The 17677-nt window shown below is 33.7% G+C and overlaps 1 protein-coding gene across 4 annotated transcripts in view; it reads right to left on the bottom strand.

Annotated features, from left to right (window-relative positions):
* Nucleotides 1-6968: 6968 nt before the first annotated feature.
* LOC149537565 (ribose-phosphate pyrophosphokinase 1-like) overlaps nucleotides 6969-17677 on the bottom strand; it is an 85842-nt gene continuing 75133 nt past the window's right edge. For 2 of the 4 annotated variants that reach the window (XR_016355853.1, XR_016355854.1), the window contains exons 6-9: nucleotides 11181-11250; nucleotides 9546-9627; nucleotides 7799-8066; nucleotides 6969-7661 (exon numbers count right to left, since the gene is read on the bottom strand). Coding sequence is in view for 2 of the 4 variants with exons in the window: in XM_089798968.1 (XP_089655094.1) it covers nucleotides 8931-8969; nucleotides 9291-9450; nucleotides 9546-9627; nucleotides 11181-11250 (351 nt within the window). In the remaining 2 variants the exon portion in view is untranslated. Of the gene's footprint in view, nucleotides 7662-7798; nucleotides 8067-8568; nucleotides 8970-9290; nucleotides 9451-9545; nucleotides 9628-11180; nucleotides 11251-17677 lie in introns of those variants that run through there. The other 2 variants (XM_089798968.1, XM_089798969.1) reach the window with 1 other exon arrangement.

The raw sequence follows: 17677 nt of genomic DNA, 5'->3' as shown, positions 1-17677 counted from the left end.
TGTCTTTTCTACTGAAATTGTAGACCTAGTGTTCATCTCACTAATGACCACTATGTTTGGAGTAAACTCAACCCACTTGCTAGAGCCTGTGTGAGTGATGTAATAGAAAAATAGGAGATTAGTTGATAAAGATGGAACACAAAGGACATCATGAAATATTCCTTTCCTTATGTCAACATAACCTCCCCCATGCACTTCAACAGAAGTTTCATCACCCAAAAGAATGGATGGCATAAAAAATGTCACCAATTAGGAACAATGTTATTTTAATGAAGTCATGTGGTGTGAAGCACCTGAATCAATAATCTGTGAATTTGACTGTGAGGCAATAGTAACTACAGCCTTACCCTTTCCTTTCCCTTTACTTAATTCATTTGAAGATTCTTGAGATGAACTTGACTTGACAGAATTAGTCACCTTGATATTGTCCTTTTCAAGAAGATGAGACAAGCAATAAATTTGCTTCTTTAGACATTTTTGTTCATCATGGCCAAGTTTCTTACAATAGAAACACATTTTTTTCTCCTTCTTGGGCTTATCACTTTTTCAAGAAGAAACGTCACTTGTTGCTCTTGGGACAAGAATTTATTTTCTTGCTTCTTTTGTCCTCAGTGCTTTTGTTTATTTTCTTACTCAGAAGGTCCTCTTTGTTTTCTTGTGCCTTGATTTGCAACCAAGACATGAGACTTAGAGGACTTAATTGTGCCCATATAAAACAATGTGTCATGTTCTTTTGTGAGTTCATTTGCACTCACTGTATTATATAGTTAGTTCCTAAGGCACTTTTTGTAGCATAAAATGTAGAAACAAACATAGAAATACGATGGACCAAATTTGGAAAGAATGCTAAGAATTAGTTGTGAATATTTCTCTTGAATAGTTTCAAAGTTACATAAGTTAATTCTATCAAGTCATTCTCTAATCGATGCCCCTTAATTCATCTTGTTTAGCAACAACCCTTCAAATTTTGTCCACACATTATTAGGTGTTGTAGCAAATTCATCATGAAAGAGAAGGTCGAGAGATATGTCTATGCACAAAGTATCGTATGCTTCATCACATTTGTTGAACCATTTAAGTTTTTCCACAAGCAGTGTTGGTTCAATCTCAACACTCAATATAACCCCAACTTAAGATAGATTATTATTTTAGAATTCTCATCATAGTAGTTAAATTAATGGTATTATTGATTGATCCATTTTAGTGCAAAATATAAGATTGTTGTGCAAAAAGGCATGCAAATTGCACAGAAAGAGAGTACATGAGATCACCTCCTTTTTCACTAGATCAAAAAAATCACCACCTCAGGTATTACAAGTTGGCACTTTCTACTTCAATTGTTTATAGAGCTCTTTTTCAAGTTACAATCTTCAATAAGCTCACCAATGTCCAAAATTACAATTTCTAAACAAAATGAACCATAGATAAAATCTAGAAAATAATTACCTCTACAACTATGTTCAGAGCATCAATGTGAAAATTATGGCCAAATGCAGAAATAATTAACACTAGACTGCAACCTGCAAAAAACTAGACAAATGGAGAAAAAAAAAATCTAATCAAAACCTCCTTCAATGTGTACAGCCTATCTCTAACTTTCTGTTGACATCTCGTTTGAAAACTCTGGCAATGTATGTGCCCAATTGGAGGTCTAAAAGTTGTACAATACAAGATTAGATGGGCACAGTCATAAAAATATACAATTTCTAATCAGGCTACCAAAATCCAAATCTAATGCCACCACTAGAAATTTCAAGATTTCTAAACCAAGTCAAAATAAATTGCTCACAAAAAAAGGATCAAAACTAAGCAAGTTGTGATCATTTGAAATCAAACTATAAGCTATAAAACTCTAATGGTGAAGGAAGAGATTTCAAGTTATCTTCCCTACTTTGGTAGTAGGATGGTCATCAATTTTAAAACAAAGATAATTGTTACTGATTGAGCATGATGATGACATGGTGCAGGGTGGTGTTGAGATGGCAGTCTTGGGGTGTGTAGGTGGTGTTGGTTGATGTCGATAGTCAAATTCATGTGGGCGACTAACATGGTGACAAGGTGACACGTGTCTCATTGGGGGTTGGCCGACTCTGCAAGATGGCGCACCTTTTAAGGTGTTGTTCCATGTTGGTATGTGCTCAACATTAGCATTGACAATCCTTTAAAAGGTATCGCAACTTTTTTCAAAATATGCTTTCAATTTTAAAAATTTATTTATTTATTTAAAAAATAATAATAATAATATTGTCTCAATCTAAGTGTCGACGCAAACTTAGCAAAAGAAATTTTCCTTAAAGGCTTCAAACACCAAAATAGGGTAAATTTTATGTCAAAAATTTTCGCTCGGAGCTCTTGTATGCAATGGTGGTGTCCTTTTGTCCTGAAAAATGGTCTATTTACATGTCCTCCAAATCTAAGCTATAACCATGATAGTGTTATTGATGCAAACAAACTCTAAATTGGATGAAACGAAAGCCAATCTTGATTTTCTCAAGCTTTCCAATTGCAATAAAACCGTCAAAAATGCTCTTTGAATCCTTTAAAGTATTACAATCACCAAATCAAGAAAAACAACTTACATGCAAAAATAGAGACTATTGGATCTTCATTAATCTTTGTTGTTCTCTAAATTGTACGAAACGCAAGAGAAATACAAGAAGATTTTTCAATGCCCCTATTAATCTAAACTTTCAAAAAATGCCCTGATACCATGCTAGAATCTACAAATAACAAGTATAGCACAAAATCCAATTGATAGTGTTAGACCAATAATTTTCCTGTCATAGAGGAGATTTATATCTCGGGTCTTCAGGCTATGGGAGTTACTAATTCATTAGTTGCAAAAATTGATGTTGTTGGCTCAACCTAGCACAATATGTTGGAGGCGGCAGTGTTGAGAAAATTTTGAAAGAGGCTGATGTGGGGTTTCTCCTTGTTGTTGGTTTTGTCTCAGTCTTTGCGTCTGAATTTTGTGTTGATTCTCAATTGTGCTATGGCAATTCCTGGTAGAACGTTGTAGCTATTGTGGAGGAGGGTTGGATCCCAATTAATGGAAAGCATTCTAAGAAGTCTCCTCCTCACCTTGTTATGTCCCTTTGTTCTCAAAATAAGAGAGGTAAAGGGAAAACTTAGTTTTTTCTTTGGCCTTGTTGGTTGTGGGTTCCTTTGTTTGAACCCTCTAGGACAGTAAGGACCCAATGCCTATCTTTTTTAACTATTGTTTTTCTTTTGGTCTTAGATAATGGTATCCTTGGCTTTGGCCTTTTGATCTCTTGGATTGTATTACATGTTTTTGGGGTAACTATTGTATCAGTAGTTATTATTAAAAATCTTTCTTCAAAGAGAATGTATAGCGTTTTGGGGTCCCTTCAAAACATATTTTAACCATTAATCGGAAAAAGGAAAAAAAGGAAATACAATAAGCAAAATAACATTGTTAGAAAATCTTGATGTATATGCTCAAAGGCATAACAACATGAAGGGAAATCTTTATTATGTTGTCCTAGCATATCCAATACATCTCAAATATATGCAAAATTACATGGAAGTTGGCGTATTTATATATGCAAGAATTGGTAGGAAGCATGGACAAGGTTGAGACAAGTGCCTCAACCTAGAGGAAATAGTCTTGATGGAACTCAACAACATTACATAGAAGAGTAGAGTCCATATTGGACTCTACCATAGGAGAAGTTGGAGTCAAAGTATGACTCAACAATATCCTCCTAGTAATAATATCCAAAATGAATAATCTCTCTTAATAAATAAGTTCACCTAAGTAAACTAAGTCAAGAGTAAAATGAAATGGAAAAGAACAATTTGCTTTTATGTGATACATAACATCATAGCTTCTATTGCGAACAAAACTAGATAGTTAAAACTAACATGTAGCATCCCCTAGTTGTAATGCAAAATGAGTCGATGTGCCACAATGGATCAAAAAGAAAAGCATAATCTTATATAATATTCACCCAAAGAGTCGAACTTAGAAGTTTCAATGTACAAAAAATAAAAAACATCTCAAAGCTCTAAAAATGTTTTGAGACATCTAGATATACCTAATAAACTCTCCTCCACCAATTGTTCCATATGTATGACATAATACAAGTACAAAATTGATAGTGTACCATACCAAAATGCACAGGAACACTGTGGAACACAACTCCCTGCCATTTGTATCCATCTTACAAGGACTTATTATAACATCTCTGACATCAATGACTATAGAGCATTCAAATGTGCAACAAAAGCAACTTTCTATACTTAACTTTGAGATAAGGGTTATGTGAAAAAATTATCAAATCTTTACAAAGGATTAAGAAACTTTACATAAACATGCATGTCACAACATAATTTTATGTTGAGTTTTACAGGAGAGAAACCCAACACTCAAAAAGTTGCCTAATATATTATTTAGATATCAACGAAGATATATCACAAACTTAACAAAAAGAAAAAAAATCGCAAGAGTATCATCAATGAGTTATCTAAGGAGTAACTCAATAGCTATAAGACTCTTACACATCTTCCATCACATGCACTTAATATATAAGAGATACTATACATGAAACTATCAAACAATACTACAAAATCATGGGCTAATAACCAGCTAAAATTGGCATCATATTATCTCTAATAAGAGATCCTCTAGGATGTGTCAAACATACACCAATACGTGGAACTCCCTTTTACATCTTATTTTTATGTCTAACATATTTTTATATTTGCAAGTTCAAATTACCTGACTTTCAGAGGCCATAACATTTGAACCAAGTATTTGATGAGGTATTTGAAATGTCGTAAAATTTGTGATGTGCTCTATCAAGTTATAACTAACTATTTAGTTATAGATAGTTTCAATCATTTGAGAACCTCTAAGGACTTCAAAATTGACTTCAAAAAATTTCTTTAGCAACTTCAAAGGTGAAAACTTTGATATTTTCAAATCTACACATAATATTAAAACTACAATTTATTGGCATAGTTATCTAGCTCATATGAAGCTTTTTGGGAAGTTTATGAAAAATATGTGCTCAAATCAAAGCTTACAATACGTAGTAATTTTATGTAACTACATAGATGAGATATTACTTTCCTAATATTCTCACTTGTTCAACACCTTGCAAAAGCAAAGGGAGTATCTACACCATAATTTAATTGATGGAGGCCATGAGGCCCTAAGCTCTAAACAAGATCTAAACTTCTATGAATCCACAACCTTAGTTAACAAATTTGCATATATTAAAGTCTCTCTACCTTAACTAGCTTCACCCTACCATCCTCAATCACATCCCTAACAAAATGATATTCAACATTTGTGCTTGGTCTTAGCATGAAAAGAAGGGTTCAACATCAAACATCAATATATAGACAAGGAAGCTTCCCCAACATCAACCAATCAAGCACAAGCATCAATCTCTTGCAGTTGGGTAGATTGAGAATTTTGTGTAATCAAATGGCTAGTCAAAGTATAACATTGACAATCTAAACTATTGCAAGTGCAACAACATTTGTTTGTGCTATTAGACGTAGAGAAAGAATAGGATGGGAAATAAATGGATCTTATATTTTTTGCATTACCTCATGTCTATCTTGAGACATTACCATATCCTTGTAAATTTTTTAAGCAAAAATAGTTCATATGGCGATTTAGATGAAATAAAGTGGGATCAAAATTGTTATTGGGTAATATATCACAAACTAACCCTCAAACATTTTATAAAATTCTTGGCACAGCCTCACACGAGCACAATTTGAAATTTGGTTTCACAAGTAATCTAGTTTAAGGATTTGCAAAATGTTATGATAATTGGGCTTTGGATGTCTATTTTTCATATGACAAGCTGGTAGAGTATTTGTGCCTCTTGGATCCTCAACACTCTTGAAGTAACTCCAAGATAGACAATCAAACATAATTCCCCCTACGGTAGGTGTCATTGTAGATATTCAAGGATATCAATTTTCACAATGGTCTTCAATTTTATAATATTTATGTCAACTAGGTTTTGGATTGAGGAAGTGTTTGCGAGGGGAGAAATTGGATGGGGGAGATTTTGAGATTTCAACTTCCTTTTCCATTTAAACCTATTTGAATTTCAATTTTCTAATCCACAATATCAATCTTTGAAATTAATTAAATAATATTTCCTACAATATAGAATTTGCGTTGAAACTATAAGAGAGTTTACAAATAAAAGTGTTCACATTCATCATATTTAGTGAGATGAACTTCCCTAGCTACAAGCACCATGTCTTGTAAAAGAGCTATTGATCCACATGAGGACATTCAATATAGAAAAAAATAAAATTGAATATACAATTGTGAAGATCATTGATAACTTAGCCTATAAAAATGGTAATGTACACAACAATTCAATCTTGGAGCTATTTTGAATAACCACATTTTTGGTTCTTCAAAAGAAGTGTTTGGGTAAGTTAGTTGTGTCTAGATATGTCAACTTTCCAACATTGATAACTATAAATGCAATATGCTTTGAACGAAAGGTTGAAAGTTGGAAGACGTGGATCTTTGATATTTAATCAACAAGAGCCAATAAAAACATTTAAGAATGCAAAAGTTTACAACTTCAATCAACATAATTCAAATTTACCCAAAATGTAGAATCCATATAAGACAGAAACTATTATAATCCAAAATATCTACTTTCAATATGTTAACCGTTTGATAACATCTTATAGATATTTCATTAAGAAGGCTAATCAAAAATTAATTAATTGGATTTTGAGATTTCTAAAATTATGACATGCATTAGACAAGAACTCTCCGTGATAGTATACTATTGATTAAGTTTTACCATCTCAAACTCAATATTATGGTTAAATGCATATATGTATTGGTGGAAAATAGATTTAGACTATAAAACTTGTCTTGCAAGAATAAAAAGACCAAACAAACAAGCTCAGTAATGGCATTTGTTGAATGATTCTTAGGAGTCTAATGATCTACTTAGTAAAAATAGACAAACATCTTCATATTTCCAATTCATGTAGAAATATTTGTGTCTACTATAACAACTAACATCATATGTTGTGCGTGCGCGTGCGTGTGCATGCGCGTCTTTATGTTGATATCTTTCAATAAGTCATTCCAAAAATATCATACTGCAATGATATCTCTTCACATACTTTATGCATGTGTTTTATATCAATCCTCCCTAACTAAGAGGGAGTGTTAAGATTATAGCTATAGTCGGATTGACTTAATCTTAACATACAATGTTATATATATATGTTACATTGTGATTTATATTGTTAACTAATAATAATTAATCATAGTGACGTGTCTTTTATGATACATGTCTCCTACTCTTATATTTATAAGAGATTGGGATCTGCATTTGGAACACACCAATAACAATGGCAGTGTAATTACATTTGTAGAAACTGATCAACATTGTTCATATCTTTATTTCAAATATCACAACCAAACAAATATGATTCCGAGCATTTTTTTGTCTTTCTCAGGAGGTCACAAATTGGAAAAGAGACTGGAGGGTTTGAAAGGGCCTTTTCTATAACGTTTGAAGAGTGTAGATGGGCACTCAATATAATTCTCCTACTTCAGCCACACCACCCCATCCTAATGAACCCCAAACTGAAATTCTTGGTCCAAGGCACTTGTTTCATGTTCACTCTCGTTGCTGCGCATATTTTTGTGTTTTGTCAAATAATAAGAGTACAAATTGAAAATGTCCATCATAAAAAAAGGGAAAAGAAAAAAGAAAATACCCTCTAACTTCAAAAATTAAAAAACACTAAAAACAGTAATAGCAATTACTTCTCTCCATCTTGCAGTTGCTGCCCCAAAAAACTGAACTTCAAGTCCAAACTTGAGTATTTTCTCAAGTCAACTTGCTGCAGCTAGCTAGGATGAAGAATAATATCAATGAAATGAATAAGCAAGGTTCTGACGATGCCATTCAGGGTTCACTGGTATTCTTTAGTTGACCTGTTTTTTAAATTTCTAACTTAAGCAGGGATGACCAGGATTTGTTCACTTGTATCACAGCTTGCATTTGAATATGAAATATTATTTCAACAATCAGCTGACAAACAGAGAAACAAAAATCAAAAATTAGCCTCAGTCTCCTTTTTATACAAGTCATTTATGGTAGATTCTTTTAAACATGATAAAAAGATATATTACATTCTGCAATATATGTTACACTAATAATCATCAAATCGGATGAAAGATCAAATAGAAACAGGCACAGCCAGTGAGCTACATACAAAGACAAATACGCACAAAAAATAATGCCATGATACAGACTCCAGAGTAATAGAGACATTCCACTCAAACTAAAACCGAGGCATGCTTAATTGCATTGTAGAAATCTGGATTTGCTGAAAGTAACTATATTTTCAATTTTTAAGTTTAACCGCTCTTGAACAATGTTAACTCAAACTCTGAGCATCACAACTTCAAAGACCACTGTATATTGTCAAACAAATGACCCAACAAAAGTTACCATTATTTTCTCATACAAGATTTTATGAAAGTTGAATGCCAAATTCTATTCCATGTTGATATTATACTCATAGAACAACTTGTTAAAATGGTTTTTGTAATTAGTAATAATTATATGTATTATGAACAACTTCAGAAAAACAGTTTGGGATTCCCCTCCTGGACAAAACTCTTGAGGTTTGAGACATCGCTCTCTATCTTACATCTGCGCTATTTGCCTAGCATTCTTCAAAAGGGATCCTTTCAAAATTCTGATGAATTGCACGTCAGTCTTTGTATGGGTTTCCATGTCCCATCAACTCCAAAACCTAATATATATGCTACAATAGTCAACTTCCAATCATATTGTAAGAAAAGAATAGGAGAGTTGGTCTGAGCTTCTTTCCTGCTAAAAAGACGTGTCAAAAACCCCCAATACATTAATTTCCACCACCATACAGCTCTAGTCAATACCAAGGCTCGAATGGGGATCAAGGCCATCCTGACAAGTACAGGGAACAGAAGTTCTGCACTTAGTGTCATGTTACTCTATTCCAATGAAATGAGAAACACTATAACAGCAGCAAAGCCAGAGATTAAGTAGCTTGGCAAAAGAAACTCTACTGTATGCAGGTATCTTGGAACTAAAGGTCATCAACATTGAATCCAAAATCAGAAAGATTACAGGAATATGGTCTCAATGAAATTCTCCTCTATGTGCAGGAAACCTCTGTATCTACAAAGTCCTCCAGCAATCACTGGCGAAAGAATCTCATTCACAAGTTAACAGATCTAGGAAACACTACTGGAAAATGCTACTCACAGAACTATCACCATGGACACGCCAAATAGTTTCACCAAGAAGGTTTGCCACGGACAAAACTGTCAACTGAGGAAAGTAATTATGTTCTGTTACTGGTATTGTGTTAGTAATAATAACTTCTTGGAAAAGACCTCCAGATAGCCGTTCAATTGCAGGAGGGCTGCATGTAAATGATTGAATCACATAATTAAGTTAATTTGTATTGAGACAAAAATAGTTAACATTGAAACCATTATTGGGCTCTATATGCAATACCTAAAAACAGCATGTGTGCAGCACGCATAAACTTCTCTTGCACCCTCTTGGTGTAACAATGCGGCTCCATTTGCAATAGTACCTGACATGCAACCCCATAAATATCATCAGCAATTAAAAATATATTTAAATGGCATAACAGTTATAATACAATCTCTGCCTATTCTAAGAAAAGGACAGCTTCAGATTGCTATTTTTTTTGTTTCCACTTTCCAGTTAGTGATTTCTGATCCCTAAAACTCTCAAAGAGAACCTGTACCATAAAAACATTAGAATAATACCCTTTCATTTTCAGTGAATTTTTTTCTATGAGAATTACCTGTTTTCTTTGATCAGTCTCACATCCATTATGTAACTTGCAATATATATATCCTCATTGCATTTTACATCATTTGTGGAAATTCAGGCATATCTAAAATCCAATATCTAATTCAGATTGAATAAAAGCTCAGATTATCTAACTGATGTTTATTGTAGCTATGGTTGGATTCCTTCAGGTTGACATTGATAACATATACACATACATTGGATCCAATCTTCACTTGAATTAATCCTAGCAAGCTTAGTATGCGCAAAGACTCCTCTACTGCAACCCCTGATGTTGGACAGTCCACTAACAACCACAGTCAGGCTACTCGATTCTTCCTCCGAATGCCAACCGTAACAGCGGCATTGACAATCTGGGAAAGGACCCTGCCTCCCTTCGAAGTTGGCTACACTTAAGCTGATCCTAACCTTCTGACGATTCTTTATGAGATTGCTGAGGCCATCAATCAGAAATTAAAGAAGGCATACCTTTGATAAATTTGTTCATAATCTATGTCTAGAAACAAGTGGTCTCCATCTCCTTGACATTATAAACAAACAGCAGAAGCAATCTAAAGCAATGAATTCCAGCATTGATTAGATGACTAGCATCATTGAGCAAAATGATAGAACCCTTCAAGTTATCAACTCTCTCCTTTCTCTCTATGAATTTAAGGAGACTGTGTGATCCTATAAAAGCAAGCTGAATTGGCTTTAAATCGTAAGTGTCAGGCCTCCAAAGGAGAAAGCTCTTTTAAAGTGACTATGAGGGGTGTAGCTTTGCAGCAACCAATGTACCAACATAATCACTGTGGCACAAAAATGGCCCTAAAGAAAAAGTAAAATCACCCCCCTCTTTAAGCTCATGGATTTTCTTATATTGCAAATTAATGCTTCACCTTTCAGTAGTTTGTCAAGTCATCTTCAAACTTCTAAAGCTTCTTTATATTCCATTAATCTAAAGATTCCTTAAGCATAAACCAAAACTGTGATCCTACACAAGCTCAAAACAATAGCACAGATCTATCACATAGGTCTTACTATCCAACTGTTTTGCTCATGGTATTTAAATTCGAGTGAATGTGGTCTGATAGAAAATTATAGTTCTTACTATTGTAAAAACCATCAAACTGGTAGTACTTCATACCCATACAGCTAAAAAAGCTTTACAAAGTCATACCTCAGTCTCACTGTTCTGATGTGATACTCACTGAATGCATAATTTTGTCCCATAACTATTCTTCTGTGCAACTCCCTTTTCACTGAATATATATTTTTGTCTAAAAGCAGATATGACTTATCCAGTCAAATATTATTTGATTGACTTACCTGCAGTATCAATCATGTCATCAACCATGACAGCAACTTTACCCCTCACATCGCCTATCAAATTCATAACCTGCATGGTTAACATGAAACAGCTTTCATATCCCAATGAACATAATATCCAAGACAAAAAAAACTCCCTTAACAGAATACATGTTATTACAGTAGAAGCAGAATTTCAAGATCTCTACCATTGTTAACAATTAAAAATGTAAAGAACATGCATAAATAATTATATCTTGAAACTCCAGTATCTCAGTATTTTGACTATGCGGTCTTTCAAATAATAAATTAAATGTTATATTTGCACAATAATACACTTCTGTTTTAATCCAAAAGATATTTCTTTCAAAATAATGAAATTCAGGTAGATGTTTGATGTACAATTAATAAACAGCTTTTGCACACTGGTAATTATAATATATGAGAATTGTTTTATAATCAAATGGGAGTAGATATACTGAATTTAGTCAAATATGAAGTACGTGCACAAAGTAACTGTACTGGGAATTTTACAAAAAAGAATATCCAGAGTAACATGGATATTTCATATTTCATATTGCTGAAGCCAGAATTGCATAGTTTGAATGTGAAGCAGACCATGGCTGACAAAAGAACACCAGTCAAAATTTTCCAGAAGAGAAAACACTGAAGAACATGCATACAAACAAATAGACATGTTTTGGATGGTGCTGCATAAAAATCAGACTGGCCACATTTCATGTTTCCTTGAACTGGCAACATGGCATACAGTTTCATCTTTCACTTCTTCAAATATATCTTGTTAACAGTTCCCATGCTTTCTGTTCAAATCTTCCTAACCACTGAGCTGGAAGGGATAAGTAATTGATAGTTTGAAAGTTTTTCTCCATCCCCATTGAGAGTATATTGGAAAAATACTCCTCCTTGCTCCTGAAATGGGCCTAACTTTAAATATGTGTCCTCCTCCTAGTCTTTTGATTATTATTGGGGGACAAGGGAAAGGCGGATCTTAAAGGAAGATATTTTTTGCTTCCAATTATTAGATCATCTGATAGCCAGGATGGAGGTATGATTTGAATCCTTTCTATTTCTTGATGAAGCTGATCAACTTGCCTGTTATATTTCAGTTATAAGTCCAGAATCTCCATCTTATACTTCAATTGCTGAGATACCATTTCTTCGTTGAAATGTTAATTCAGATCTGTCATACACTTTATGGAGTCTATTGCCTTGGGGCAAATGACTACCTTTCATGACCTTAATGATACCATGATCAACAGAGAACTCAGGGATAGGCACAATCAGTTAAGATACAATAATCTCACCTGCTTGTGCATTTGAAGAGGTGTGCTGATGGTGACTGACCAGATTTGTCATGAGTTATCATTAGCTGGCATATAGTTGACGAATAATTTGAATCTTGATTTAAAGTTTAATCTCCATTTTATCCCTTGAACCACTTGCATCTGAGTCTTTTCAACAGGTTATTGGCAAGCAAACGCCCATGCAACATTCCATCTGCAATCTCTATGTTTGAAGGGTGCTCAATTAGTTATATCCTAAGTTACCGATTCGGATCCAGATTCTGAAGCAGATTCCGGAAGCGGATACGAGATGCGGGATTTTTTTTTTTTTTGGATGCGGATGCCGGAGGAAACGTGTGTAGATATATATATTATATATATATGCAAAGAAATATATTATAACAAATGATATTATTACCGGGACCTGTTTGCTAGACAGTCTTCTCAATACACAGGTGCTAATCTGGAACAGCACCAAATCTGCCAGATTCTCCAATATCGATGGTCTCCTAGTACAGATTTCAAATCGGATATAATAATTGTTTTTATTATTGACCTGTATGCTTGCTCTGTTATCGGGACCTGTTTGCTAGAGTCATAGAAAACGTTTCTAATAGTTCTTTTTTTTACTTTAATGCCTGGGCAGGCCCGCGGATGCTCCCGGATACATCCGGAACCGTCCGCCTCCGATGCGGAAGCCTCTGCCTCCCAGGACGAATCGGTATCTAAGGTTATATCATTTCACTGGGAAGCTGTACTTAAGCTGAGTCAATTGGCAGGGAAGTTATGTTAGCTACGGTTGAAGCAGTGAAGCTTAAGATTCCATGACTTCTGAAATAAACTTCATATACTGTTTCCTTCTCTAGTGTTTGCTGTTATGAGTACAAAACTACCTGAAAAAAATCAATTTGTTTGAATTTATCAGTGTCTCATGGGGTCTCAAAATGGGAACAGATTTTGTGGTTAGCAATTGTTTTTACAAAATATGAGGACATTGAGGAGATGACAGCTAAATTTATTCATAATATATAAAAACTTGAGTATACAAAATAGTAGAAGAAATGAAATTTATCATATATTTAAACAATTTAATATATAGATAAGTAAATAACTTATATATAGGCAATTACATTAAGATGTTTCTAAAAGAAACAAACATAAATAGAAGTCAAAAATAGAAACTACCTCAACAAACTAAAATGATCATTAAAGAAACATTGCATTATTTTAAAGAAGACAATCTACAGGTCTTTTGGTCACAAATACATAGTAGGCTGGCCCCTTCTCTTCAAAATGCTCTACAAAATCACTTGCATCTGAGACCCTCCCGGGATTCTGTATAACTTTTGGAAATGACCAAGATAACCAAAATCCTTCCTACCTGATGTTGTGAAACAAAATAGCCAGTCCTTGTAGCCAGAGACACTGAATTCAACTTATGAAAATGAAAAAACAATTTTGAGGAGAAAATCGCCAAACTCTCCAGTATTTTAGAAAAACAGACATGGTTTAGTTCCCAAATTTGGCAAAAAAGTTTGCTGATGAGTACTACCACCCAAAACAAACTACAAGAAACCATGATATTTATGGAGAAAATCACCAAACCCTTGATGTAATGCTGAGATGTCTCTAGAAAGACCACTAGACTTTTTTTAGGGAAAAAATCATAGAGCCCAATAGTAATTTTCTGAGGAGAAAATTATAAAATCTTACAATAAGTTTTTCAGGAAAAAGTTGTCAAACCCAGACATTGAAATATCAGTCATTTTTTTGGAAAAAATTCTAGAAATTCTCTTGCAAAGAAAGATCCATTGTTTTTTGTGTTAACAAAAGGTGAAAAAAACGAAAAACAATGCTTTTAGGGGAAAATCAGGCAAACTCAGAAATAATTTTTGAGGAGAAAAATTGATCAAAACCAGATATGATTTTATAGGAGAAAATCAATCAAAACCCGCAATAATCAGAACTCTCTCCTCCCCTTCCCCCTCCCTTCTATTTCTTCAGCTGGTTGGATCTGCATTCTATTTTTTCATGTTCTCTTCTCTCTAGCATCCTGATGATGGATCATGTAGTATGATCCGAAATGTTGATGTAAAAAAAATTATACACAATCAAATCCAGAAATTTGATAGCACATTTTCTAAGTTGCCAGTTCAGAATCATGTTCCAGATTCAAGTTCAAAATTCCTTCAAAAAATTTTGGAGGTGGGTTAAAACTCATTTTGAGTTGGTCCATACAAAAACATATGCTGTATATATATATACCTAAATATGTATTTAATATGCACAAGCACATAAGTTCATACACCACTATACTAATAGTAAAGCAACATAGCAAAATACGCCACCATATATATTAATATTTTAGTCCAAATGAAAAAACAAAATACTAGAATACGCCACCAAAGCAATGTTTCAATTCAAGAATAATGATGTCAATATTAATAATCAGCCATCACTAATCAAATATCATAAAAAATAATCAAACATATCCTCATCATCCAGCTATGGCAAATTAGAGGCACAAATTATGCCATTTGCTTCGATACTAAAAATGTCTGCCTCAAGAACAACCTTTGGTAGCTCGTGACCATCATCATCAACTACAAGTGGATCAAGATAGGCAATTGAATCTTCCAACTCCGCACACTTTGGTTCATCATCCCAATGTTTTGCTTCCCCTTTTTGTAAGTATTGTCTTCATGTGTTATGAGCCTCAAGTTTGAATGCACATAGAAAAACCTTCTGCCTTCTTGCAAAGTTGATGGAGTATGTCCTATCAAGATTTTCCATTATGAAATAAGAGTGTAAAGAGTTCTCAATAAACATTTCGAAAACATAAATTCAGTATTCATCAACAAGAAGAAATTAGAATCTTGAGATTTAGCAACTTACTCGTGATAAAAATTTGTTGGCAACGGTTGTAGGTGTTGGTACATTTCTCCATGTAAGTACTACCATTTATGAGCATCAACATTGTTATTGTCTTCAAGAGCATCATGACCACAATCATCAGTGTTGACGAAACTCAAGAATTTATCCCTCGCCGTAGGTTGCATGTAATCTGGAAAGAGTCTACGAAGGGCTGCCTTGTACCTAGAACCAACTTCAAGAACTTTGTATAAGCCATCTATCTCCTTGAGGACTGACTAAGTATAGCACTTGGGGCTGAATACAAAAGCAAGGAGATGCAAAGGGGTAGTAACTCTGTTGTATCTCTCCACCATGATTTTCTTTAGTTCCTTGAAGAATATTTCATCAGCATCTTGCTCTCTCATTTATGATTTATTTAATATAATCAATCATGGAGTCTATGTCATCATATACCTCACCTATGCAAGACCTATCCATGTCAGTGTATCGAATCATACTCAATATAGGCATAGTGAACCTCAATAGGTGCTTAGTACAATCCCACCAAGAGTCACCTAGTATCATTGCCTTAAAGGTCATTGCCTTGTACTACTGGATTGCCTCCATATGTTCCATTTAGTATTGATTACCATTCTAGATAACGCCTTTTTAACCTTCTCAAGGCATCTCAAAAAAATAGGGTTGGAAGCAAAATGGGTCATAGAAACCTATTTCAAAATCAAAACAATGATAAATTAAAATTAAAATTACTAAAGTCTATTACTTTCAAGATCTCCAATCAAGAACTATCTAAATATGGCCAGTGACATATAGTGTTTCATAAAAAACATTAGGATCTCCTCAGTATTTTCGTACTTTTATTTTTTATCCAATCAATTTTATTGACAATTTTTTGCAGCATTAGGTTAAGTGAGTGAACAACACAAGGTGTCCAAAAATGTGTAATATAACCCAGCAATGCTATATATTAGAATATTATAATGTTTCTTTAATGGACATCTTAGTTAAGTCTTTAATTTATTAAGTAGTTTCTATTGTTGTGTTTAGTTCACAATTGTTTCTTTTAGAAACATCGTCTTTGTAAATCTATATAAGGAGCTTTCATCTCCTTTGTTTAATACAACTACAAAAATGTCGATTTACCATAACATGGTATCAAAGCAAGTCAATGGAATTTCATAAAATTTGGCGGATTTTTTAAGAAAAATTTGAGCCTCTTTTTATTTGAACCTTTTTCCAGAAATTTGTTTTTCGATTTTTAAAAATAAATATCATTAGAGGTATTTTATGAAACTTTTGCGGTTTGTCTTCGAGGATTTTTGCTGAAAATTGCAAGTCTAGTTAATGGTTTTGATCTCACGATTTCTTGGTTCCAGCAAAAGTCTCTGATTTTTATAAGGTTGCATGTACTTGCATATTTGTTGCATGTTCTGGTTTACCATGTGAAGGTTTGTGTTTCGCCACTCTTAAAAAATTTTGATGATTTTTCATTATTTTTTCCCTTAAAAAAGTTTTTGATGGGTTTCTATAATTTTTCCCTTAAATATTTCTGATGTAATTCACAAAGTTGCATGGAATTCCTTGGTGAGTTTATAATTTTTTCCTCAAAAATTATCTATTGGGTTAAACCAATTTTCCTCAAAAACAAAGCTTTGTATTGCCTAGTTTCAACTAATTTTTCACCTCAAAAATCATGTTGGGTTTTGATCATTTTTTCTCCTTAAAAATCATCACTTTTTGTTTGTCTGTTTTGGGACATCGTGCTAATCTGCAAAGTTTGGAGAGTTTGCTGATTTTTCTTGAACATCGTGCTAGCTGTTCTTAGTATTTGTCTCTGTCTCCGAAGAAGAGCAGCTTCGTTATCCAACATCAGGTTCGATATTTTATGATGATTTCTCGTCCAATGTTTTGTTGATACTGGGAGGGTCAATGGCAGACTCATCTTAATGGCAGAGACAGTGGTTAGCTCTTGTCTCTTGTTGCAAAGCATTCTAAGGAAGAGGGCACCCTTCTCTGTTCTTTTATGAAGAAATTTTGGCTTCTTGTTCATTAACATTTTGTAGATCCAGGGAGGGTCTCAGCAACAACAAAATGATTTGAAGAATTTGTGAGCAAAAGACATCAGTTAGACAATAACCATTAAGGGAGGGTATTAGAATATTATAATGTTCACTTAATGGTTATCTTGGTTAAGTCTTTAGTTTATTAAGTAGTTTCTATTGCTGTCTTTAGTTAATGATTGTTTCTTTTAAAAAGATCATCTTTGTGAATCTATTTAAGGAGCTTTCATCTCTTTTATTTAATACAACTACAACATCAATTTACCATAACACTACAATC

The sequence above is a fragment of the Cupressus sempervirens genome, chromosome 9 (genome assembly GCF_028749045.1).
Source record: "Cupressus sempervirens isolate cs-2001-9-10 chromosome 9, ASM2874904v1, whole genome shotgun sequence".
Lineage (NCBI taxonomy): Eukaryota > Viridiplantae > Streptophyta > Pinopsida > Cupressales > Cupressaceae > Cupressus > Cupressus sempervirens.
The sequence above is the reverse complement of the archived record's forward strand: the minus strand, read 5'-3'. Positions and strand labels throughout refer to the sequence as shown.